The following is a 26,652-nucleotide window of genomic DNA, read 5'->3' as shown; positions in this document are numbered from 1 at the left end:
ATAGATAGATAGAGGGATAGATAGAGAGATAGATAGATAGAGGGATAGATAGATAGATAGATAGATAGATAGAGGAATAGATAGATAGAGGGATAGATAATGTTTATTAGATGTTTTCATATTTATATGTTTGTATTTGTCTTTTTTTATAGAAACCCCTCCCGGCACTATGATCCCCTCTGATCCCATCACATTGGTTTTGTCTATTATTTTATGCATTTTTGTTGTCCTGTTTTTGTTTGGACGGAAAAAAAATGCTTATAACCTTCCCCCCGGACCGCGACCACTTCCACTCATTGGAAATCTGCACATTCTAGACATGAAGAAACCTTATGAAACCATGCATCAGGTAACATTCAGATTATTAATCCTAATGATTCTGTCCCCTGGGAATGGGAATATCACGGGACTACATATGGTAGGATGTAATTTTGTTTTTAAAAAGGCTTGTTCACTTTAGATTTTCCTTTGCACAATGTTTTCATGCTTTTTTGGCTTCAGTATTTTAGATTTGTTTTCCCCCATGCATTTTTAAAGTCATATAGAGAAGTCTAAAAAATGGCCACAACTAGACCCCAATGCATTTTGAAAACAAATATTTTATGTATCTTTAAAAAAACACCAACACTAAAGTTAAATGCCACAAACAAAACCACCTTGTTTGCTGTGCATTTTGATGCATAAAGATATATCAGTTATTGTACAGGAGGGGGAGGAGGTGAGCTGTGACATCACCTATTGTGAATGGTGTATCCTGTCTTGTTTCCTGTTTTAAAAGGTGTTATCAGTTATTGTATAGAAGGGGAAGAGGTGAGCTGTGACATTACCTATTGTGAATAGTGGATCTTGTGTTATTACTGTATATGAAGGTGTTATTGGGCATTGTACAGGAGGCAGAGGTGAGCTGTGATATAACCTGTTATGAGTCATGGATCTTGTGTTATCTACTGCATATAGAGTTTTTATTGGTCATTGTACAGGAGGAGGAGGTGAGCTGTGACATCACCATTGTAAATGGTTGATGCTGTGTTATCTACTATACTTTGAGGTGTCATCAGTCACTGTACATGAGGAGAAAGTGAACTGTGACACATCACCTATTTTGAATGGTGGATCTTATGTTATTTGTTGTGTATGGAGGTGTTATCAGTTATTGTACAAGAGGAGGAGGTGAGCTGTGAAATCACCTATTGTGAATGATGAATCCTGTGTTATCTACTGTATGTAGAAGTATTATCAGTCATTGTACAGGAGGTGGTGAAAGTGAGCTGTGACATCCCGTCTTGTGAATGGTGGATCTTATACTATCTACTGTATTTATATGTGTTATCATTCATTGTACAGGAAAGAGAGGGAGTGAGCTGTGACATCCCCTATTGAGAGTGGTGATCTTGTGTTATCTACTGTATTTATTGGGGTGATCAGTCAATGTACAGATGAGAGAGGGAGTGACCCATGATGTAACATCCCCTATTGTGAGTGGTGAATTTTGTGTTATCTACTTTATTTATAGGTGTTATCAGTCATTGTATAGTGGGAGGAAGTGAGCTGTGACATCCCCTATTGTGAATGGTGGATCCTGTGTTATCAACTGTATATAGAGGTGTTATCAGTCATTGTACAGGAGGAGGAGGTGAGCTGTGATATCACCTATTGTGAATGGTGAATCCTGATTTATCTACTGTATATAGACATGATATCAGGCATTATATAGGAGGAGGAAGTGAGCTATGACATTACCTATTGTGGTTGGTGGATCCTGTGTTATCTACTGTATATAGAATTATCAGTCATTGCATAGGAGGAGGAGGGGAGCTGTGAAATCATTTATTATAAATAGGGGATGGTGGATCTTGTGTTATGTTATATGTTCAGAAATGTTTCATATATTTCCATTCCAATTAATGACAATATAATATTAGAAAACAGTTGGAAAGTTGGGATGGCAAAACAGAAGAGAGAAGCAAGATTCTGGTCACACGTGAGTCAAAGTATGGACAATGGGCTCTAATTATTTTCAATTTCTTAAAGTATTTTTTCTTTTTTTGTGATGTTCACTGATACTTTCAAAACGGCATACAATTCATCAATTTGTCTCAACATCAGAAATGCTCTTTATTTTTGTCTTTAACTGTTTTTAGCCATTTTTTTTAGCACCACAAGTCAAAAATCCTTTAAAAAAAGTCATAAAACCTCACCAGAAATCTCCCTTTAAGTGGGGACAAGAGATGCACCCTCAAAAAAATGGTGGCATTTGCTAAAAATCGCAATTCATGAATCTGGCTAAAACATCTGGATAAGCAAATTTTTTGAGCAAAAATAAAAAAATGTAAAAAAAGAGAACAATGAGGGGTGCAAAATGTATAGAGAAAAAGGCGCAAATACAGAAATCACTAAAAAAAACCCCCTAATTTTAGAAGAGTGGAGAAACAGCACTAGTCGTTTGTTTTTTTGTCTTATTCTTTGTTTAATTTGTGCCTTTTTTAAAGTCAGTTTTAATTGTGTTTATTTTATATTTATTTTATTTTTTATGTGTGTGGGCCGGGCTTCAGTTTTCCAGATGGTTTCAATTGATTTATCAATTGCAAATTTTTCAAAAAGTTCACAACATATTTGCACATATGTTCTCCGGCCTGAGTCACCATCAGAACTGAAAAAAAAGTAACAAAAAATATACTGAATTTTTTTAAGATGTTTAGCATATTAGAGTGGCTATTCTCATACCTGCCCAGTAGCCACGTCAAGGCAACCTCATTAAACTGGCTCCTACTTTATATTACTACCTCTCTCTGGGTTTAAATCCACATATATTTGGGAAAAGAGAGACCCACCATTATAGGATAAAAACACCTGTGGCTAATGGGTGAGGTGGGCCAGGAAACAAGGTCAGTCAAATGGACAGAATCCACACACTATACACAGACCAAAAAGAAAGTCTAGCATGCCAAAGCTTGAAATTAAAAAAAAAAACAAAGCAAAAAAAATACTGAAAATTTTTGCCGTGTTTAGCATATCAGAATGGCCATTCTCTTACCTGCCCAGTAGCCACGTCAAGGCAACCTCATTATAGTGACTCCTATTCTATATTACTACCTCTCTCTGGGTTTAAATCCACATATATTTGGGAAAAGAGAGACCCACCATTATAGGAAAAACACACATGTGGCTAATGGGTGAGGTGGGCCAGGAAACAAGGTCAGTCAAATGGACAGAATCCACACACCTTATACACAGACAAAAAAGAAAGACTAACATGCCAAAGCTTGAAACTGAAAAATAAACAAAAAGCAAAAAAAAAATATACTGAAACATTTTGAAGGGTTTAGCATATCAGAATGGCCATTCTCTTACCTGCCCAGTAGCCACGTCACAGCAACCTCATTAAACTGGCTCCTACTTTATATTACTACCTCTCTCTGGGTTTAAAGCCACATATATTTGGGAAAAGAGAGACCCACCATTATAGGATAAAAACACCTGTGGCTAATGGGTGAGGTGGGCCAGGAAACAAGGTCAGTCAAATGGACAGAATCCACACACTATACACAGACCAAAAAGAAAGTCTAGCATGCCAAAGCTTGAAATTGAAAAAAAAAACAAAGCAAAAAAAATATACTGAAAATGTTTGAGGTATTTAGCATATTAGAATGTCCATTCTCATCCCTGCCCAGTAGCCACATCATGGTAACCTCATTATACTGGGTTCTACTCCATATTACGACCTCTCTCTGAGTTTAAATCCACATATATTTTGGAAAAGAGAGACCCACCATTATAGGATAAAAACACCTGTGGCTAATGGAGGGAGTGGGCCTGGAAGCACGGTCAGTCAAATGGACAAAATCCACACACCTTATACACAGACAAAAAAGAAAGACTAACATGCCAAAGCTTGAAACTGAAAAATAAACAAAAAAGCTAAAAAAAAAATCTATTGAATCGTTTTGTGGTGTTTAGCATATCAGGATGGTCATTCTCATACCTGCCCAGTAGCCACGTCACAGCAACCTCATTATACTGGACATGGCTTCTGGGCAGGTAAGAGAATGGCCATTCTGATATGCTAAACATCTCAACAATTTTCAGAAAATTTATTTTTTGCCGTTTAAAGCTTTGGCATGTTAGTCTTTCTTTTCTGTCCGAGTCACCATCGGAAATAATTTTATATGTGTTGAACTTTCTGTGCAAATTTTGAAGACCATGCGACTTTTTGATCTAAAAAGTCGAAAAAAAATAAACGTCGAACAAAAAAAAAATGTTATTTTGCCTAAAATCATAAACCACATCTGCCGATTTGAAAAATTTATCGCAAAAAAAGTCAAGTTAAAGAAAAGGAAAGTAACTTAAATAATACTAAGATGGTCAATCGGGCTCATCGTCTATGAAGCTACCATAGATGCACCATCTAGCAGGACTCATATTGGCTATTTAGGCACAAATCCTAATCCTTACACCAGACACTGATTCTGATGTAAAGTAATTTTTACATTTATTAAAAAATACTAATTTTATTTTTCAGCTGTCTAAGAAGTATGGACCTGTGTACACCATACAAATAGGAATAGAGAAAGTTGTTGTGATATGTGGCTTCGAAGCTGTGAAAGACGCCCTTGTCAATCACGCAGATGAATTTTCAGCAAGACCTAAGATACCAATACTTGATGAAATAAGCAAAGGACACGGTAAATGTCATAGAATTACCTCTTATTCTAGGATGGATGGATTTTGCTTCACTAGTCCACGGGGTTTTTTACCAGGAACAACTTTAATTTTAAAGTTGATTTTAATTAATAGATCTTGAAATAATAATAAGTTCTACAATTGCATAAGTTTCGCAAAAATGTTCCTGTGCTGAGATAATCTTATATATGTGTCCCTGCTATGTACTGTGTAATGGTTGTGTCTGACCGTTCAGGGACATGGTCTGATCATACCAAATATCCTGGGCAGGGGAAGAGTACAAATTAACATTGCAGCATGGGGTCATAGCTTGTTCTTTCTGTGAGGTAAAACATTTCCCTGCCTGTTTTTAATAATGTTCCTGTGCTGAGATAATCTTATATATGTGTCCCTGCTATGTACTGTGTAATGGTCATGTCTGATTATACAGGGACAGGGTCTGATCATATCACATCTCCTGGGTCAGGAAAACATAATAAAGAATACAGACATTACAGCACAGGATCACAAATTATTCTTTCTTTGAGGTAAAATATTTTTTAAAAACAAGTGTACTGCCCCACGCTCGGCTGCAGCCAAGCCGCTCGGATCCGGGCTCGTGTGTCGGTGGCTCGAGAGCCTCCAGACCGGGGGTCACATCGCTCTGCAAGGGGGCTGGCGCTTTGAAGGGGGGATTTAGATTTAAAGTTCGTGACGCCACCCACGGCTTGTGGTGAATGTAGGCACCACCGCTGCTGTTTACTAGGCACTCCGGGGGAGATGTTGGTGTAGCTTGTGATGTTAACCCCTCCGTGGGCAGTAGTTGTGGCCCCGGGACCCGTTTGATGTAATGCGATGTCGGTGCTCGGCGGGGCAGGGCGGTGCGTGGCCCGAAGGCACAGTGGTACTCACTCTGACAGACACACGGGAGTCTTTGGTAAACCAAATAGATGGTGGTCGGTGCCCGCAGCCGGCTGCTTCTGGTTCCCCAAACGGGTTGATGGTGCCCGCCTTTCTCCTGCACCTTTTGTAGTTGTGGACAGCCGTGCCTTAGCAATGGGAGTCTCGCTCCCTGGCATGTATGTCGGGAGAGCCCGTTTGCCCGCAGGCGCTGGCCCTTTGGATCTCTTGGCCTTGGCGGTGGCTGTTATCCGAATTGGTGGGCTGTTGCCTTCTTTCGGGACTTGGGTGGGAAAGGACCTAAAGTCCAGACTTCAATCAGTTAATTAACGGGGTCCGGTAGATTCGGGACCGCGTTTCAGGGTCTGAGTATCCCCCTCGTGTGCTCCGGTTTCCAGTCGGTTCCCCGGTTCGGTACTGGCGGGCCACTACCCTGTCCTGGTTACCTACGGTTCCACCAGGCTGTCTTCCCGGCTCCTGCAGACCGCCACCACCGTCTGCCTCCTAGCCAAAGTGCCCGGGCTCCGACCCAGGACACTTGACAGATTCACTCCTGTCACTTCCACTGTCACGACTGCTCTCCTCCTCTCCTCAATTCTCTCTCAACTTATCTGTCTGAGTTCTCCTGCCTCTGGGCCTGTGAACTCCTAGGTGGGCGTGGCCAACCGCCTGACTTTGCCCCCCTGGTGTGGACATCAAACCCAGAGGGAGGTGACTAGGGTTTAGTAGGTTGGCTGGTGTCACCTTATTTGGGGATGGGTGTTGTGCAAGGGCCTAACTGTGACTACCTGGCTAGTCCAGGGTGTCACACTCCCCCTTGGTTGAATGCAGAACGTCCCTGGGCTGCCCGACCACCACCGGTTTATTTTGTAACTGCAAAAGATAAAAATAGAAAAACAAGTACAAGTATAATAACATTATTTACAGTAGAAAAACTGTAGGAATCATCCCTTACGGGAGGCATGTTACTTAAATGTTGCAAACATCATAACATTTTTCTTAACGGGAACGGGACCGGGTCCTTCCGCTTACCCACCCAAGCAAACCTGCACCTTGATGCTGCCACTAAAAACAGGTCAGCACCCCTTTTCCCCAGTCCAGGAAACAGGCCCAGCTACGGGTATTGCGCACAATGGGCCGGGTACAAAGTTCCATACCCGTCAGTCTCTCAGAGGCCCCACGTCCAGGCGACCCCTGAGCCAGAGGGTTGTCACCGGTTGCACTGGTGACAGGACCCCGGCCTACTCTCAGGCCCTTCCTCCAACCAGCCTCTCCGGAGACTGTAGGACGGGATAGGAGGGTCCAGGGATTATTTACAAGGCCCAAAAGTTATTGGGTGGTCTGCAAGTTCTCGGCCTTGTCTATTTAAATGGGATAAAACACTGCAAAAGTCCCAACGAGGACGGGAACATGGTAGCCAGGAACCACTACCTTTCTTTTAACATTCCTCGAACTCTTCAACCACGACCTCGGATCTGTACGGTGGGGGAGGGGACTGGGGCCGACTCTGGACATGGCGGCTCTCCCTCCTCTTTACACCGAGGGCAAATCAGCACCTCTCGCCGCAGTGACAGGTGTAGGTCACTAGGTCACCGGGTAACAGGTCACGGTCTGGGTGGCCCATCGGGAGGTGGGAGTTGACGTCCCAATGGGATACAAAGATTTCGGCCTCCAGGCCCGGCTCGAAGATGAACCCCCCCATTCACGCTGGGGGTCAAACCGGCGGACCTGGCCTTCATAGGTCTGGCCTCGCACTCGGTAGGTGGCACTCCTTAGATTTTATTTTTCCCGGATGGTGTGGGCCAACAGCTCTGCTTTCTGCCATTCCCGGGCTGCAGTTTCCAGGCCCAGCTGGTTCGGCCGCCGCTCCCAGTACAGAGCGCCTGTCTGCTCCCTCTACGCAAGGGTTGGGCCCTGCTGGAGCTCCCCCGTGCTGGCCACGACCGGCACCTTCGAGACTGGGGAACCCCGCAGTGTCGTGGCCTGCTGTGCTGCTCTGCAGCGGCAACCCTGCGATGCCTCAGCCGAGGCCTGGGATTTGGGGGCAACTGGCCTCACCTGCTGGGCCTTCCTCCGGGCAACTTTCACTCCCTCCACAGCCGGGCGGACTGCCGGGGCCAGGACCTCTCAGGGCGCAGCCATTTCCAGGACCGGCGGGTTTACTTCAGAAATGGGCACCTCTCGGGGAATCTTCCAGGGCAGCGGGATCGGTACTGGTCGTACAATCGGTCGTCCGCGGGCAGCCTCCACAGGTGGATCCTCACGGGCGTCTGGGATGGATTCCGCCACCGTTGTCGGGGGCAGCAGACCGAGCGGAGGAGCAGGGGCAGCTGGTGCGGGCGTTGCGGGAGGCAACACAGAGGGCAGGAGCAGACCGGGTCACTCAGCCGCAGCGGCCAGTCCCTCAAGGACATAGGTGCATGGGTCGCTTACCCGCTCCTCCAAAATTGCCTCCACCTCATGTGCCCGCACGGCTGCGGCTATCTCCCCATCTTGGCCACCCACCGCTCCATGAGGAAGGACACCTGGGCCTGTAGCCGACAGCACATGTGCGAGGTCCGGGCTTCTACCCACGCCGCTGTTCCAGGCGCGGGCTCCGGGATCTCGGGCTTGCTGGACGGGGAGGACATGGTGTTCGTTCGGGGTCCAAGAACCAGACGGGTGGCAGAGTCCTGGAGTCCCTGCCTTTTATCCCTTCGGTCACATGGGACGGGATCTTCACCCGCTCCCCCTTGGTCTTTTCGCAGCACACCTTCTGCACGGCTTCTTTTGCAGCCGCCCGCTCTCCTACACTCTCTGTTCCCAGGGGGCGGGGCTTCTCTTTTGCGCCCTTTCTACGGGGAAGACGGCTTAGGCAGGAATTTTCGCGCCACAAGATGGCGGCAAGATAGCGGATTTCGCAATTTTCACAACGGATCACCGCTGACTTCAAAGCTCACTTTCACCGGTAAGTGGACTGGTTCCATCCTGTTCGTGACACCAGAAGAGTCGAAGTGTACCGCCCCGCGCTCGGCTGCAGCCGAGCCGCTTGGATCTGGGCTCGTGTGTCGGTGGCTCGTGCGCCTAAAGTTTGTGATGCCACCCACGGCTTGTGGTGAATGTAGGCACCACCGCTGCTGTTTACTAGGCACTCCGGGGGAGATGTTGGTGCAGCTTGTGATGTTAACCCCTCCGTGGGCAGGGGTGGTAGCCCCGGGACCCGTGTGATGTAATGCAATGTCGGTGCTCGGCGGGGCAGGGCGGTGCATGGCCCGAAGGCACAGTGGTACTCAGACACATGGGAGTCTTTGGTAAACCAAATGGATGGTGGTCGGTGCACGCAGCCGGCTGCTTCGGATTCCCCAAATGGGTTGATGGTGTCCGCCTTTCCCCTGCAAGTTTTGTAGTTGTGGACAGCCGTGCCTTAGCAACGAGAGTCCCGCTCCCCGGCGTGTATGTCGGGAGAGCCCGTTTGCCTGCAGGCGCTGGCCCTTTGGATCTCTTGGCCTTGGCGGTGGCCGTTATCCGGAATCGGTGGGCTGTTGCCTTATTTCGGGACTTGGGTGGGAAAGGACCTAAAGTCCAGACCTCAATTAGTTAATTAACGGGGTCCGATAGATTCGGGACCGCCTTTCAGGGTCTGAGTACCCCCTCGTGTGCTCCGGTTTCCAGTCGGTTCCCCAGTTCGGTACCGGCGGGCCACTACCCTGTCCTGGTTACCTACGGTTCCACCAGGTTGTCTTCCCGGCTCCTGCAGACGGCCACCACCGTCTGCCTCCTAGCCAAAGTGCCCGGGCTCCGACCAAGGACACTGGACAGATTCACTCCTGTCACTTCCACTGTCATGACTGCTCTCCTCCTCTCCTGAACTCTTTCTCAACTCATCTGTCTGGGTTCTCCTGCCTCTGGGCCTGTGAACTCCTAGGTGGGCGTGGCCAACCACCTGGCCCCGCCCCCCTGGTTGGACATCAAACCCAGAGGGAGGTGACTAGGGTTTAGTAGGTTGGCTGTTGTCACTTTATTTGGGGATGGGTGTTGTGCAAGGGCCTAACTGTGACTACCTGGCTAGTCCAGGGCGTCACACAAGCAGGGAAATGTTTTACCTCACAAAAAGAATCAGATACAATCCCATGCTGTGCTATCTGTAAACTCTCTTTTGCTTCCTCCCCTGCCCAGGAGATGTGGTATGATCAGACCATATCTCTGTATGGTCTGACACGGCCATTACACAGTACACAGCAGGAACACATATATAAGATTATCTCAGCACAGGATCATTTTTTTTAAACACATCCAATTGTGGAAATTATTATTATTGTAAGATCTATTGATTAAAATTAACTTTAAAATTAACTTTTTTAGTAGGAAAAACCCTTTAATTTCTTTCAGAAATAAGCTGTCTTTTCTGGAAATCTTTAAATCAAATTTGGGTCTCCATAATCAAGTTGATCACATGTCGGCGCTAGTGTTGAGCGAGAAGTTCACTATTTGTACTTGCTATGCTCTTAGCGAGTACTGTCCACTAGTTGCATATTCGTTACGAGTAGTGGGCGCAATGCAAGTCAATGGGAAATACTCGCTTAGTAGCAAGTAACCCGAAAGCCGTACTATTCGCTACTCACACGAAAAGTACGGCTTTCAGGTTACTCGCTACATAGCGAGTATTTTCCTTTGACCTACATTGCGCTTGCTACTCGTAATGAATATGCGAGTAGCGGGCAGTACTCGCTAAGAGCTTTGTGAGTACGAATAGTCAACTACTCACTCAACACTAATCTGCACCCAACATATCCTCCAAGATCAGCTTGTGATAACAATAATATACTAAATGTGCCTGTCTTGGTTCTGAAATGGTACCATTAGCCATTCTACCTTTTACATGTTCAACCTGTGCTATTTGGGCATCTATCACAAACGTGTTACATCCACCTGAAACCTTTACGGTATCTTAAATTAGAAAGTTACTGCGATTATCAAATTGTAGGTCTTCTTTAGCATGAGTAGAGCAGATTTATTTTCATTTTTTGATGAAGAGGTAAAGAGTTCCTTTCTCATCTTGTTGAGATTCCATATAGCTCTAACCTCAGCTACTGCACCTTGCTACCACTCCATTTCATTATTTAAACTCACTCAATACTTTCCCATGTGCCAGTTATAGTTCTTCTATGCTGACCTCCTAGGAGACATTTTCCTTATAGAAATTGTGGAGTTCCATTTGCTGCTTTTTTGTCTCTTTTCCAGTGTTCTCTTATTGAAGTAGTAAGACTAGCATCATGCTGCACAGCTCACTAGCCAGGGCTTAGGCATGTGATCAAGCTAGGGGGGAAAGACCCACCTACGGATGAAAGGGAGTGCAGATGAGTGTTTAGGGATCACACCTTCCACCTCTCCCTATCATCAAGATCCCCCTTTTTACCTTTTTCCCTGGTTTCTTCCCTTCTTTTGTGCCACACACCGGGCATCTCTCCGCACCTTTTAATTAAAGACTAAAATAACAATAAAACAAAAAGTAGTAGTAGCAAACATTTTCCATTCATGCATTGCTTTTATTCAAGAAGCCAAAAACTGAAAATCAATAAAGAAAGTGTTTATATATTCTTGTAGAGGCTCACAACTTGGCCAATCATGAATTTGACAAGCACGGGTCAGCCGTCAGGCCCATGTCCTGCCAAAGGTCAAGAACCTTTGTTGAAGCTGAGAGAAAATGACATGAAAACCCCAAAAGTCACAATATTTTTGCCAACCCCTTGTTGCGCAAAAAATTGCAACTTTTCAAAGCTTTTATGTTATGATTCCTCAGTGCAGGGTTCTTGCACACTGGTATGCTCTGCCGCGCCTTCCTGAACTTCTGAGCAGGCAGTGACATGATTCCTTTGTGCAGAGCATTTTGCATTTGGAGATGCTCTGCTGTGTTTCTTTGCGCACTAGCTGACAGGTTGTTTGACAGCTCAGGATTCCATGCCAGTCCTGAGAGGTGCTGATTACGCAGGTGTTCCATCTTCCTGGTAATTGCTCTGTTTCATTACTGAGTATGCTCTCCCAGAACCTCGCCAGTTATGCTCTCTGATTCTGCTGTTGTGCTCTTGACTTATTTGGTGCTTGGACCGTTCATTGACTCCTCTCTGCTCGCTCCCTGTTCTAGTTGTTATCTCCTGGCTTCTGACCTTGGACCGTTACCTGACCACGTCTCTGTCTGCTCCCTGAATATAATACATACTCTCCTGGAATTCTGACCCTTGGCCTGTGACTTGACTGCGTTTCTGCTTACTCCCTGTGTCCTGCCATGCCCTCCTGTTTCCTGACCCCGGCTTGACTGATTACCCTTTGGTCTATACTATCTGTAAGTAGTTACTAGCATCACATTTTTATAGCAGAATTCTGGCAAAAAAGCTTTGACAACTCGAGACCCTTATCCTTACCTCATTTATTTTCCCCTGTCCTAAAATTAGATTTCCTGCCAGCATTGAGAAACATATGATGGTGTCTCCGTGGCATTCTTGTTTTGCTAAAATTAGATGACCAGAATAGGCTTACTCCTGAAATGTCCAAAAAGAGAATATAAAGTGGGCAGAACCTTTGCAAATGTGCATGGGAGTGGGAATTCCAGGTCAGACTTTAGCGGGACCTAAAAGCATCTCATAACTAGAGATAAAGGAATGGGAATTTATAAAAAATCTTGGGAAAAAATGAGTTTTAGTCTGCAAACCTCTTGACAGCAAAATCATTCACACCTACTCAACTGGACCTCACAACTACTCAAAGACCATTTCTTGGTTTACTTTCCTTCCATCTCTCATCATACTTCTCAACTTGTGCCAAAAATGTAAATTTCCTGGCCAGACAGTAAGGAAACATATTTATGAAGTATGCATTCTGCAGTAGGAAACAACACCAATTGGGTCTATAAGGGATACCATTAAGAAATTTGTCCAAGTCAATTATCTCAAACTCACATGGGTCTTTCTTCAAAAATGCCTCATTTTAAGAAGAGGCTTGTCTGTATGGTGCTCTGAATTAAATACTAAATAGAAAGCATTGTTTGCCATCTTGCTTCTGTAATATCTTCCCTTTGTATGTAATGTGTTTCAGGAATTATTTTTGCTTCCTATGATAACTGGAAAGTGATGAGACGATTTGCTCTGTCAACCCTTCGAGATTTTGGAATGGGGAAGGAAACTATCGAAAACCGGATTTCTGAAGAATCAGATCATTTGGTACAGAAGTTCAAATCCTTCAAAGGTTGGTGAATAGATACATTATACATTATTTGTGCGCAGCTGCAAGAACTTAACTTACCATGTCATGAGGTTGTTATGTCAGAGGCCATAAGCTCAAAGCTAACTCGGACAGTCTTGGCACAAGCTGCTCTCGCAGATTGCAAAGAAACCTCGACCACTTTTTAACCCCTGTACAGGGATGTTGACACGCCCACGGGATCGGAGGTTACCCATCACTGGGCCGCGGTTCTTCTCCTGCGTCGCCGCGGTGGCCTTGCCCAGTTCCGTGACCGTCAATAAAACTGGGGATGGGGACGATGGGGGTACTTCTTCGTGACGCCACCTGTGGTGTGTGGCTATAATGGGAGCCACCGCTGCAGAGGGTGTTACAGCTCTCCACAGGTAGAGCTTGGCCCCAGGCAGGATGATAGGAGTGGTAGTCGCCTATGATGAAGGGGCGTGATGTTGGAAGTGCCGGCAGTAATGGGACAACAGAGAGTGTGCAGGTCAAGTTCTTTACTTACTGGAAGCACACTGCCATTGGAGCACCGAACTATGCTATGATGGGCTTTAGCCAATTCCAGATACTTCGGAGGTCGAGGCCGGTGTTTCCTTCTGTGCGTCTCCTTTCAACGGTTTCCCTCCACCCCCAGCTCCTTGGCCATGGAATGGGTCACAGGTGCCTTTTTCATCCTGGGATCCCCTATATTTCCTCAGAACCTGGGTCGAACTTCCAACTCCAGACCACAGGCCCCAAACTGTCCGTGTCTCTGCTAATCTTCTCCTGAGTGTGACCTGGCACTTGCTACACTCGGAACAGACTGACTATTGTGTGAGATGGCTCCTAACTACCCCTGTTGGTGCCCTGCCTTCCAGGTTCCTGAACTAGTTGGCAATAGGTCCCATACCTTGTGATGGCCACCCCAGCACCTACCCTAGCCCAGCCACAGTGGAAGAGCTCCCGTGTTATGTGTTGGTTGAGGGTGTTGTTGGTTGTTTACCGTTGATAACCTCCTTCATATCTGAGATGAATACTGCACCTCGGGTGAGATTCAGTACCCTGTTGCGCCTGAGGCGGCATGGGCGCCACAATGTGGTCTTACAAAGGGGTCAAATTGATTGCTTCAACAAAAGGGCTGCTGTCTGGAAGTGTGACCCAGAGGCAGGAAGAATAATCAAGCAGGGTCAAAGTCAAGAAGTCACATCAAGAACAAAATCAGGAGACAAAATACCAGCAGTAGTCAGATCACTGGAAATACAAATCAAACCACAGGAGCTGATGTCACTAGCTGAATATAAACTAATAATTGGTAGTTAGAGTCAGTCTATTGAGGTTTATATTGGAAGGGGGACCCACCCATGGCTCCCAGCTGAGAGCCTATTACCTACCAGCTCACTGCAGCAAAACACAAGTGAATCATAAAGGGGGAAGTAGTCTGAGCAATCTGAAACCTAAACATCCAATTATTCTGAAGGTCCATCATCCAACTAGGGTTTACTTTACTACAGGGTTGTCCATGGAAAACAGAACCCTGTTTCCCGTGTATGGTTAGTAGCGATGAGAAAATTATTTTCTTCAAACTCTGCAATTTTGGCAATTAAATTTGTTCCAAATCAAAGTTATCACGATTTCTGTTAAAACAGATAAGCAGGAAAATAATAATGAAATAAATCTTTACACTCGTCTTTCTTCACCTGTTCTTTTGCCAAATCTCCAAACCTCTTTGCACCAGTCACACCAGCTGCACCATTCCAGTGCCAAGGCCAATCTGATGTCTCTAAGTGGTGACACGTGGTCACAGGATGGAGGGTAAGGTGATGCACGTTATGATAGGAACACATGAAGTTAATTGAAAAATGGAAATGGAAGATTGGAAAATTGGCAAAAAGAACAGTTGTGATTTTCTGTGAATGATCCAGTGTACGCATCAACTAATTCCCTAATACAATACACCATGCTGGACACATTCCAACTCACACAACATGACTGCACCCCACAAATATATCACTGCCTCGATAAAGGTAAAGCTGAGGTTTGTTTGGTTGCTATAGGCAAGTATGACACCTTTCAGTAAGACCGTTCTAGTGAATGAAGCCAAAAAAGCGAGGCTTAATTTTATTTTTCACCTCGGCAACTGTTTAAGTTAGCAATGAGTTCACTTTGGATAGCGACTTATATGAGAATGTCCTGCACCCTAATGTGCAAATTCTTACTAAAGCCTTTGAAATTTGAGATCTATGAAAGTTAGGCCGTAAGGGTGCTTTACACGCTGCAACAGCGCTAGCGATTGCTAGCGATGTCAATCGCGATAGCACCCGGCCCCGTCGTACGTGCGACATTTGGTGGTTGCTGCCGTAGCGAACATTATCGCTACGGCAGCGTCACATGCCCATACCTTGTCAGCAACGTCGCTGTGACCGCCAAACAATCCCTCCTTCAAGGGGGAAGTGCGTTCAGCGTCACAGTAACGTCTCCGCGAACAATAGAAGCGAAGGGGCAGAGATGAGCGGTACGTAACATCCTGCCCACCTCCTTCCTTCCGCATAGCCGGTGGACGCAGGAAAGGAGATGTTCGTCGTTCCTGTGGTGTCACACATAGCGATGTGTGGTGCTGCAGGAATGACAAACAACATCGTACCTGCAGCAGCAACGATATTAAGGAAAGGAGCAACGTGTCACTTATCACCGTTTTTAGACGATTTTGCGATCGTTGTGTGGCGCCCCTGACCTGGTCAGGCACCACTGAGTACTGCACCTGTCGCGGGCGGAGGAGGGGACGCCGCGCTCTCCCACCGCTCGGGTCCGGCTGCCGCGGCCTGCCGCTGCTCGGTGGCTCGAGCGATGGGCCGGATCTCGGGGACTCTAGCGGCGCTCCTCGCCCGTGAGTGAAAGGGGGGTTTGGGTGTGGGGATTGTTTATTGTCCGTGACGCCACCCATGGTTGTGGTGATTGAGTGTACACCACCGCTGCTCTGGCTGGGGAATCCCGGGGGTGATGGTTGGAGCAGCCAGTTGTTGTGTTGCCCCTCCGTGGGTAGGGGTTGGTGATCCCGGGGCCCAGTGATGGAGTTGGGATGGTGGACAGACGGGCTATGGGGCCTGTGGAGGTGCAGGGGTGCAGGGGCAGCGCTGTGCCGCACGGCACGAAGGTACTCACTCAGCCAGTAAACACGACACAGTTCTCGGTAAACAAACGGCTGGTTGGACGGGTCCCTCAGACGGTTACGTTGCCGATGTCCCCTACAGTTGATGGTGACGGTCTTTTCCCTGCACCTATGTGTTGTTGTTTGGTAGCGATGGGTTCCCACCGGTAACCCGCTCCACAGCTTGGATATGAACCGGAGGAGCTCCACTCTTGCCCGCAGGCGCTGGCCCTGGGAAACTGGTGCCTTGGCGGTGGCGGTGTCTCCCCTCTACGGCTGGACTGTTGCCTTCAAACGGGACTTGGTTGTTGGGAGACAGTCGTCCCCTTCACTGACGGATTTGGCAAATTATGGCGACTCCTAGCCTTGCCGGGATCCGAAAGGCCCCTGCCCTGGTGCTGACTAATCTTCGTATACCGCTCCGGTACCGCCGAGTCACCACCCGTCCACGGTCCTTTCGGCAACTTCCAATCAGTCTCGCCTGCAGACGGTCACCGCCGTCTGCCAACCTTGCTGTCTCAGTCCGGGGCACACACCCGGACCAACCCCAGGCCTCCTGCTGTCACTTTCTGTGTCACTTTCAACTCTCCTCTTACTGTTTACTCCTTCTCCTTCAAACTCCCTAACTGATCTGCCTGGTTTTCCCGCCTCCAGAGCTGTGAACTCCTTGGTGGGTGGAGCCAACCGCCTGGCCCACCCCCTGGTGTGGACACCAGCTCCTGGAGGAAGGCAACAAGGATTTTAGTTTTGACTTAGTGTGTACCTGCAGGGAATGTGGGGTGCGTGTGGTGTAGTGACCTGTGACCCCTGGCTTGCCCAGGGCGTTACACACCCATGCTGGGGGCAGTACAATACAGGTAATCCAGAAGGCTGACCGAGGTGTGACTACACAGGCGCATAGTAATCAGGTCTCACACATCTACCTTTGGCAGGACCCCTGGGGAATCCAGGAGGGGGCGTGGCCTCCATGTCCACTCAAGGGGTGTGGTGGAGAGCCTGGTTGCTAGGTGGCGTAGGCAAGAACAGGAGAGGAGGAGCAGTGAGCCAGTTTAGTGTGCAGCTCAGGGAGAGCAGACGTGAGGAGCAGACCCTGGAGCTGTTGCAGTCTAACAGCGTCCGTGCAGTGACTACCGACGGGGGAGATCGGTCACCTGGTAGTGCCACCCAAAATCCACCCAAGGCTAAAGAGAGCAAAGAGCAAAGGAGTGGCAGAGTAAGGGGACTGCCAGGGAGGTACCAGACCCGCAAGGGTAACAGGTCCCAGTGGAGAGATAGATTCACCTTTCTTCTGCCAAACCTGCCTGAGGGGGCACTCCAGACCTCCAAGACAACACCACAGAGTCCGCAGCCACGTAGCAAAGAGAGGGTCTATAGTTCACAGGAGGCAAGCAGCCGGAGTGACCTGGTCCAGACTACAAGCAAACAGGCCGAAACGAGGGGAGAACAAGCAGCAGCAACTTCCCTGGGTGACCCCCGTAGGGACTTCAAGTCGGGGTCACCACAAAAACACAAAGGGCTAAGGAAGGCGAGTTGGTAGTCACCCCCATAAGCCAGTCAGAAGGATACCTGGTTCCAGCCTGGTTCATCCCAGCTACGCCCGGGTTACTCACCCTGCCACCTAATGTGAGTAAAACCCCTGAAAGACATTCTGCTTCTGTGTTTGAGTCATTCTGCGCCTTGTGGTTCCACACACTTACACAGAGCCCTGAGGCTTGCCTCACTCTCGGGAGGCCACTACCATCAGCCCCAGACACCCCTTAATCTACAGTGGCGGTCGCCCTGACCGCAATACCGAGAGTGGCGTCACGAAAATCCTAAAAGAAGGTTCCCTACCTGTGACCAGACTGTTCCATCCATGTGGAGTCCCTGAAGGTAATGCACCAACACAACACCTGTGGGGCTTCACAGTTGATCGTCGCTCCTTGGTGTCACACGTTGCGATGACGCTACCGGCGCCGGATGTGCATTACTAACGACATGACCCCGACGATATATCGGTAGCAATGTTGCAGCGTGTAAAGCACCCTTTAGAGTCATACACCAACCATATTATTAATATATTAAACATTTAAATCGCCTCTAAAAACGTCCACATTTGGGCAGGGTTAGCATGTGCCCCTTCACTTTTTGTTGCAGTTCTTGAACAGGTTGCAGGGATAACTATTGACTATAGTATGACCTTAAGCCAACTACTAGTAGTTCACAAGGTATTTTTAGTAGGACAGTTCAAGGCTGGTGACATAATTCACAACCTTTTTGACCACGGATGAGTGAAGCTTTTACAATTTCACTTTGACAATTTTTTTTCCAAAAACTTGATTTGAGGCAAATACATTTGCGTAAATCTCAATACTGGAAAGCTTGTAATTGCTTGGAAAATACACATGAGGGAGAGGAAAGAGAGGGAAAACACTGCTGACCATAAGAGCGTACACTATCCTGCTGAGAGAGAAAAAGTAAGTGAACCCTGATGACCATTAAAGCTTACACTATACAGAATAAAGCAGAGCCCGCTGACCATAGGAGCATACATTTTACAGGAGACAGAGGGCCCTGCTGACCATAAGAGTTTACACTCTACAGGAGCGATCAGAGCCCGCTGACCATAAGAACTTACACTCTACAGAAGAGAGCGGAGCCTGCTGACTATAAGAACTTACACTCTACAGAAGAGAATGGACCCTGCTGACCATAAGAGCTTACACTCTACAGAAGAGTGAGAGAGGGCCCTGCTGACCATAAAAGCTTATACTTTACAGTAAGGAGAGAGAGAGGCCCCCTCTGACCATAAGAGCTTACACTGTATACGAGAGAAAAAAAACAAGGAGAAAAATTGTAGGAAAAATACCCTGACTATAAATAAATAAATTGCAAGTGCTTAGTAACAGGGTACTTAGTATATACATTTTTGCAAAAAGGTAAGAAGCTGTCTCACCTCGTCACAGTGTACCCATCTGAGACAGTCCCTAACCTACTAAAGTTAAAAACATATTCTGCACCTGACTTGTGTCATGTCAAAACTTCAATATGAATGGTAAAGTGGTCAGCTGGGTCCCAGATTAAACCGATTGAACCGGTCGTGGTTCGGCTCGAGGTCGGTTCGCCGAACGGAGGTCCCGTTCGAGTTCGGTTCGTCGAACGTTCGACGAACCGAACTCGAACCGCATAGGAAACAATGGCAGGCATTCACAAACACATAAAAACACCTAGAAAACACCCTCAAAGGTGTCCAAAAGGTGACAAACAACTCACAACACAACACAAATACATGGGAAAGTGACAAGGACATATACTCATGCGAAAACAAAAGAGCTGGACAAGGAAAAAGAGGAGGAGACACAGATATAGGCATGGCACGCCCTTCTAAAATCATGTAAAACACCGCAAGGTTACTCCAAGCGGAGTCTCCCTTTTTTCTAAAAATTGGGCCACACAGACACTAACCCCTTCAGTGGCAGCACTTGTGCCCTAGTTGTAAACAGGATGTTTTGATTTGCATCAAGCACATTCAAAAATACGCCATTCTTAACCGTCCCCAGGATGACACCGGGGTAGGTAGCAAAGTCTTTCCTGATCCCAGCTCTGTTCATCTTGGATCATTTTTAAAAAACACAGCAAGCAAGGGTTACTCCAAGCGGAGTCTCCCTTTTTTCAAAAAATTGGGCCACACAGACACCCCATCAATGGCAGCACTTGTGCCCTAGTTGTACACTTCACAGCTAGATTTGCATCAAGCACATTCAAAAATACGCCATTCTTAACCGTCCCCAGGATGACCCCGGGGTAGGTAGCAAAGTCTTTGCTGAACCATGACTTGTTCATCTTGGCTCCTTTTAAAAACAATGTAAGAAAGGGTTAGTCCAAGCGGAGTCTCCCTTTTTTCAAAAAATTGCGCCACACATACACCCCATCAGTGGCAGCACTTGTGCCCTAGTTGCAAACAGGATGTTTTGATTTGCATCAAGCACATTCCAAATCCACAAGCATTTACTCTCCCCAGGATGACACAGGGGTAGTAAATTCCTTCTGGATCCATGACTTGTTCATTTTGATGAACGTCAGTCTGTCCACATTGTCACTGGACAGACGCGTGCGCTTATCTGTCAGCACACACCCAGCAGCACTGAAGACACATTCAGAGACAACGCTGGCAGCTGGACACGACAAAATCTCCAAGGCGTAACTGGAGAGCACTGGCCATTTTTCAAGATTTGAAGCCCAAAATGAGCAAGGCTCCAGTTGCACAGTCATGGCATCGATGTTCATTTGGAGATACTCCTGTATCATCCTCTCCAGCCGTTGACTATGTGTCAGACTTGTTGTCTCTGGTGGCCTTGCAAAGGAGGGTCTAAAAAAATTATGAAAAGATTCAATAAAATTGCTGTTACCAGCCCCAGATACGGTGCTACTGGTACGAGTAGACTGTTGAAGATGACGAGACTGTCCCATGTTTGTCAAGTTACAACTGGGAGATTCACTCCCTGCACCTGCACGGTTGTTTGGTAAAAAAGCCGAGCTAAGATCGAGTAACAGCTTCTGCTGATACTCCTGCATACGTGCGTCCCTTTCTATGGCTGGAATTATGTCACAAAATTTGGACTTGTACCGGGGATCTAATAGTGTGGCAAGCCAGTAGTCATCATCACTTCTAATTTTGACAATACGAGGGTCATGTTGGAGGTAGTGCAGCAAGAAAGCACTCATGTGTCTTGCGCAGCCATGCGGACCAAGTCCACGCTGTGTTTGTGGCATAGAGGTGCTAACCGTTCTTTCTTCCTCTGACATCTCCCCCCAACCTCTTTCAACTGAAATTTGACCAAGGTCTCCCTCATCCGCTGAGTCTTCCATGTCCATGGACAGTTCGTCCTCCATTTCTTCATGTTCTCCTGCACCTTCCTCAACATTTCGCCTGCTACCATGCGCCCTTGTTGATCCCTGTCCCCCATGGTCCCATGCCTGCCGCGTTGGTGATGATGAACGTCTGGACCTTGGAGATGTTGTTATGTCTTGCGCATATGAATCCTCCTGTAGTTCCTCCCCTTCCTGTTGTCCCACCCCCTGACTCCGAATAGTGTTTAGCGTGTGCTCCAGCATGTAAATGACTGGAATTGTCATGCTGATGTGGCGCCCCTGACCTGGTCAGGCACCACTGAGTACTGCACCCATGCTGGGGACAGTACAACACAGGTAATCCAGAAGGCTGACAGGGGTGTGGAACACAGGCGCATAGTGATCAGGTCTCACACATGTACCCATGAGAGGACCCCTGGGGATCCCAGGAGGGGGAAAAGCCTTGACCTTCACTGGAATAGTGGAGGGGGCCAAAAGCCTCCATCTCCTCTCAAGGGGTGTGGTAAGAGAGTCTGGTTGCTAGGTGGCGTAGGCAAGAACAGGAGAGGAGGAGCAGTGAGTCAGTTAGAGCAGAGAACTCCATAGGGCTCAGTGAGGAGCAGACCTGTGGGGCTGTTGCTGTCTAACAGCGCCCGCGCAGTGGCTACTGACGGGGGAGAACGGTCAACTAGGAGTGCTACCTGAAAGCCAGCTTCAGCTAGAGAGAAAGCACGGAGTGGGAAGTAAGGAGACTGCTAGAGAGCACCAGGCCCAACCGGGCGGCAGATCCCGAAGCGAAGATAGATCCAGCTTTCTTCTGCTAAACCTGCCGGTGTGGGGCTCTCAAAGCCCACACCACAACACCACAAAAGCCGCAGCCACGTAACCGCAGTGAGGGCCCATAGGTCACAGGAGGCAAGCAGCTGGAGTGGCCTGGTCCGGGGAACAAGCAAACGGCAACCAAAAGGGGGAGTGAGGCTTCAGCAACTTCCCTGGGTGACCCCCATAGGGACTCAAAGTCGGGGTCACCCCAAACCACCAAGGGCTAAGGAAGGCGAGTCAGTAGTCACCCTCATAAAGTCAGCCTGAAGGATACCTGGTTCCCATCTGGTTCATCCCAGCCACGCCCGGGCTACTCACCCTGCCATCAAATGTGAGTAAAGCCCTTGAAAGACAGCTCTGCCTGTGTGAGTCATTCTGCGACTTGTGGTACTACAAACCTACATCGGGCCCTGGGGCTTGCCTCACTCTCAGGAGGCTATTCCAACTAACTGCACATACCATCAGCCCCAGGCGACCCTCAACCTGCAGTGGCGGTCCCTACTGGCCGCAATACTGAGAGTGGCGTCACGATCAAAACCGAAGATTCCCTACCTGTGACCAGATCCAGCTACGTGGAGTCCCTGAAGGTAATGCCCCGATACAACACCCGAGGGGCTTCACAACATCTGGCGTCACGAACAGGATAAGGACTAGACCTGTTCAGACAGGTGACCATGTGCCTGGGCGGTCCGCTTGAAAAATTGGAAGCGCCGCCATATTGCCACCATGAAAAGCGCGCTGAAAAACAACAGCAGCCCGCGCTGGAAGAAGTTACCGCCCACGAAGAGGTGTGGCTACCCAGAGATCCCCTGCAGAGTTCTGACCTTGCCAGCTATGAGAGTGGAAGCGTCCAGAGACGTCGGGACAGAAAGGGAGCCACAAGCCTGCTGCTGGGAGAGGAGCTGCTGAAAGAGGCAGAGCAGAAACTGAACAGCTTGCTATCAGAGGCAACGGCGAGTCCACAGCTGGAGAGTCGTGCAGAAGAGGGCGCAGAAGAAATGGCGTCTGACCGCAGAAATCCAGAACCGGGCTCCGCTGCCTGGTGGTATCGGGAGCTGGCCCAGTTCTGCGACCGACTGGAGAACCGGGTTGTGGAGCAGATCCGGGAAGAACGAATGGAAATGCTGGAGATGACCGCGGCGGTTCGGGCCTATGAAAGGAGAGCCGCGCGCCGAGTGCCAGACAGGACGGCGATGACGCAGACCCCGATGCTGCCACCGGTGGGTGAGTCGAGTGATGCCCCGGCCAGCGCAAGTGCCCCGACCCCTGCTGCCACGCCCGCGGTCCCCGAAGAGGCGTCCGGTGCGGCGACGCTGAAGCAGGCCGCAGCCACGCCAGGTGCGGCCTTCCAAGCCCCAGCGGCCGCCGCGATGCCCTGCTCGGCCCACCAAGACCCGGTCCCTGCAGCAACGCCCAGTCCGGCCCGCAAAGAACCGGCTGCCACCGCGACCCTCATCCGCGTCGCAGGCGTAACACTGACCCAGGCCGCCGCCCTGCTAGGCCCGGCCCGCCGAGACCCCACCGCCGCAGCAACGCTCGTCCGCGCCGCAAGTGAGGTGCTGAACCAGGCCGCAGCCACGCCAGGCGCGGCCCGCCAAGCCCAGACTGCTGCAGCGACGTCCAGCCCAGCCTGCACAGAGCCCCCTGCAACAGCGACGCTGATCCAGGCCGCCGCCATGCCGGGCGCGGCCCGCCAAGACCAGGCCGCCGCCAAACAGGGCGCGGCCCGTCAAGACCAGGCCGCCGCCATGCCGGGCGCGGCCCGCCAAGACCAGGCCGCCGCCATGCCGGGCGCGGCCCGCCAAGACCAGGCCGCCACCATGCCGGGCGCGGCCCGCCAAGACCAGGCCGCCGCCATGTCAGGCGCGGCCCGCCAAGACCAGGCCGCCGCCATGCCAGGCGCGGCCCGCCAAGAAGAGATTGCATCACCATTTACCCCGGCCTGCAAGGCCAGAGCAGACACCGCTCCCCAGTCCAAAGAGGTCCCTGCTAGGAAGACCCTGATAGGAGAGGACCCCGAATACTGGAAGCTGAAGGCTGACCTAGAGGCCCAGTTCCCACAAGAGATGGTGGATCGGTATCTGCTCCCTCCGCATACCCCCAAGGAGATTCAGGCAACCCCTGCAGCCGCGCCAGAGAGTCCACCGCCCAGACCAGCTGAAGAAAGCCCATCCCCAGCACTGCCACCAAAGGAGTGCCAAGAAGAACTAAGGGGGAGAGGAGGCCAGGAAGCTGAGGAGCTGACTCCAGAGCCATACCCAGAGCCGGAGATGTTACCCTATTCCCGTTGGGATGAGGAGGACTTGACACCGTCCGCTGACGAAGATCTGCCTAAAAGTCTCACCTGGGAGTTTGCAAGCTGCACTTCGCAGAATCCAGCCCGCAAGACAAGGCGTCGCAACAGAACAACGCTGTCCCCTGCACCACAATCTCCAGAGCAGAGAGAAGTCACAGCCAGAGACCTACAGGAGAAAAGGTTCCTGAGAAGAGCCAAAGCCCAGGTCAGAGGACCCCTTTGCAGAGGAGTAGTAGAGGACTTTAACTTGAAAAGCGGATATGGCTTTATTGTAGCCCCTGGTATCAAAGAAGGGATATTTGTCAACAGAAGAGATGTGAGCGCTCATCTGCCTAGAGGACACCCTGGCAGAAACTTAAAGATGGGAAATACAGTACAATTCACTATGCATGAAGGCGAAAGAGGATTGTATGCGCTTGATGTAGTGCCATGTCCCAAGGAAGAAAGAAAAGACAGAGATACAGAAACAGATGCAGCAAAGGAAACAGATGAAGATCAAGAAAGAAAAGACAAGGAACCTACAGATGAAACTACCTCAGACGACGACAAAGAGCAAGAAAGCAGCAGGTGCCGCAGCCCAACAGGTCAAAGCCCTGGTAAAGAGGAGTAAAGTAAAGTAAAGTAAAGAAAGAAGTACAGAAGTTAAAGTTTTGAAAAAGTTTGTTTTGCAACGTTCTCAAGTTCAAGTAATGTGCCCACAAAAACTATTGTGAGAAAACCATAAACCTTTAGGCTATGAACTGGCTATAGCCACAAACTCTCGCAGTGTAAATAGTTACACCAGAGGGCACCACCGCCACCAGAGTCAGCCTGTTTAGGGGCTTGGCTCGTCTGCAACCAGGAGGAGCCCGTCCGTATATAGGGCCTTGGCTCACCTGCAACCAGAGAGCACGCCTGTTTATGGGGCCCTGGCTCACCACCACAAAGAGGGTACCTGGTCAGCACCAACTGTGGAGGCCGCCTCTGCATCCTGCCAGAAGAGGCTGAAGGCGCGGATCCACCAGACCAGGTATACCCTGAAACCACCAGCCCAAGTAAGCCGCCTCTACATCCTGCCAGAAGTGGCTGAAGTCGCGGCCAACGTGAAAGGGTTTTGGGTGGGTTAACGGACTTGTGGGTGGAGGGTGGTGATGTATGGTACCTGGTGCTTTTAAATGTTTTACATGTTTTAATGTTTTATGCATTTTAAAATGTTGTCTTGCAGCCCGAGGACGTGCTGGTGATAACTAAGGGGGAATGTGGCGCCCCTGACCTGGTCAGGCACCACTGAGTACTGCACCCATGCTGGGGACAGTACAACACAGGTAATCCAGAAGGCTGACAGGGGTGTGGAACACAGGCGCATAGTGATCAGGTCTCACACATGTACCCATGAGAGGACCCCTGGGGATCCCAGGAGGGGGAAAAGCCTTGACCTTCACTGGAATAGTGGAGGGGGCCAAAAGCCTCCATCTCCTCTCAAGGGGTGTGGTAAGAGAGTCTGGTTGCTAGGTGGCGTAGGCAAGAACAGGAGAGGAGGAGCAGTGAGTCAGTTAGAGCAGAGAACTCCATAGGGCTCAGTGAGGAGCAGACCTGTGGGGCTGTTGCTGTCTAACAGCGCCCGCGCAGTGGCTACTGACGGGGGAGAACGGTCAACTAGGAGTGCTACCTGAAAGCCAGCTTCAGCTAGAGAGAAAGCACGGAGTGGGAAGTAAGGAGACTGCTAGAGAGCACCAGGCCCAACCGGGCGGCAGATCCCGAAGCGAAGATAGATCCAGCTTTCTTCTGCTAAACCTGCCGGTGTGGGGCTCTCAAAGCCCACACCACAACACCACAAAAGCCGCAGCCACGTAACCGCAGTGAGGGCCCATAGGTCACAGGAGGCAAGCAGCTGGAGTGGCCTGGTCCGGGGAACAAGCAAACGGCAACCAAAAGGGGGAGTGAGGCTTCAGCAACTTCCCTGGGTGACCCCCATAGGGACTCAAAGTCGGGGTCACCCCAAACCACCAAGGGCTAAGGAAGGCGAGTCAGTAGTCACCCTCATAAAGTCAGCCTGAAGGATACCTGGTTCCCATCTGGTTCATCCCAGCCACGCCCGGGCTACTCACCCTGCCATCAAATGTGAGTAAAGCCCTTGAAAGACAGCTCTGCCTGTGTGAGTCATTCTGCGACTTGTGGTACTACAAACCTACATCGGGCCCTGGGGCTTGCCTCACTCTCAGGAGGCTATTCCAACTAACTGCACATACCATCAGCCCCAGGCGACCCTCAACCTGCAGTGGCGGTCCCTACTGGCCGCAATACTGAGAGTGGCGTCACGATCAAAACCGAAGATTCCCTACCTGTGACCAGATCCAGCTACGTGGAGTCCCTGAAGGTAATGCACCGATACAACACCCGAGGGGCTTCACACTGATAATGGCATTGTCAGTGCTAAACATATTCGTCGCCATGTCGAAACTGTGCAGAAGGGTGCATAGGTCCTTGATCTGAGACCACTTCATCAGGGTGATCTGCCCCACCTCTGCATCTCGTTGGCCCAGGCTATACGTCATGACGTATTGCACCAGGGCTCGGCGGTGCTGCCACAGTCGCTGTAACATGTGGAGAGTCGAATTCCAGCGTGTCGGCACATCGCATTTCAGGCGATGAACCGGCAGGCCGAAAGACTTCTGGAGCGATGCAAGTCGCTCAGCTGCGGCGCTTGAACGGCGGAAGTGAGCAGTTTTCGTGCCCTGGTCAGAAGGCCATCTAGGCCGGGATAGTGTGTTAAAAATTGCTGGACAACAAGCTTCAACACGTGAGCCATACAAGGCACGTGTGTCAC

The 26,652-nt window shown here is 49.3% G+C and overlaps 1 protein-coding gene across 5 annotated transcripts in view; it reads left to right on the top strand.

Moving 5' to 3' along the window:
• The window catches only part of LOC142296998 (cytochrome P450 2C5-like), an 85,009-nt gene that overhangs the window by 15,546 nt on the left and 42,811 nt on the right, over window positions 1-26,652 (top strand). For 4 of the 5 annotated variants that reach the window (XM_075341202.1, XM_075341200.1, XM_075341201.1 and 1 more), the window contains exons 2-4: window positions 153-349; window positions 4,520-4,682; window positions 12,628-12,777. In XM_075341202.1, the coding sequence (XP_075197317.1) occupies window positions 170-349; window positions 4,520-4,682; window positions 12,628-12,777 (493 nt within the window). In that variant the 5' untranslated portion in view covers window positions 153-169. The remainder of the gene's footprint in view (window positions 1-152; window positions 350-4,519; window positions 4,683-12,627; window positions 12,778-26,652) is intronic. The other variant, XM_075341204.1, reaches the window with a different exon arrangement.

Source organism: Anomaloglossus baeobatrachus, chromosome 3 (genome assembly GCF_048569485.1).
Source record: "Anomaloglossus baeobatrachus isolate aAnoBae1 chromosome 3, aAnoBae1.hap1, whole genome shotgun sequence".
Lineage (NCBI taxonomy): Eukaryota > Metazoa > Chordata > Amphibia > Anura > Aromobatidae > Anomaloglossus > Anomaloglossus baeobatrachus.
The sequence above is the reverse complement of the archived record's forward strand: the minus strand, read 5'-3'. Positions and strand labels throughout refer to the sequence as shown.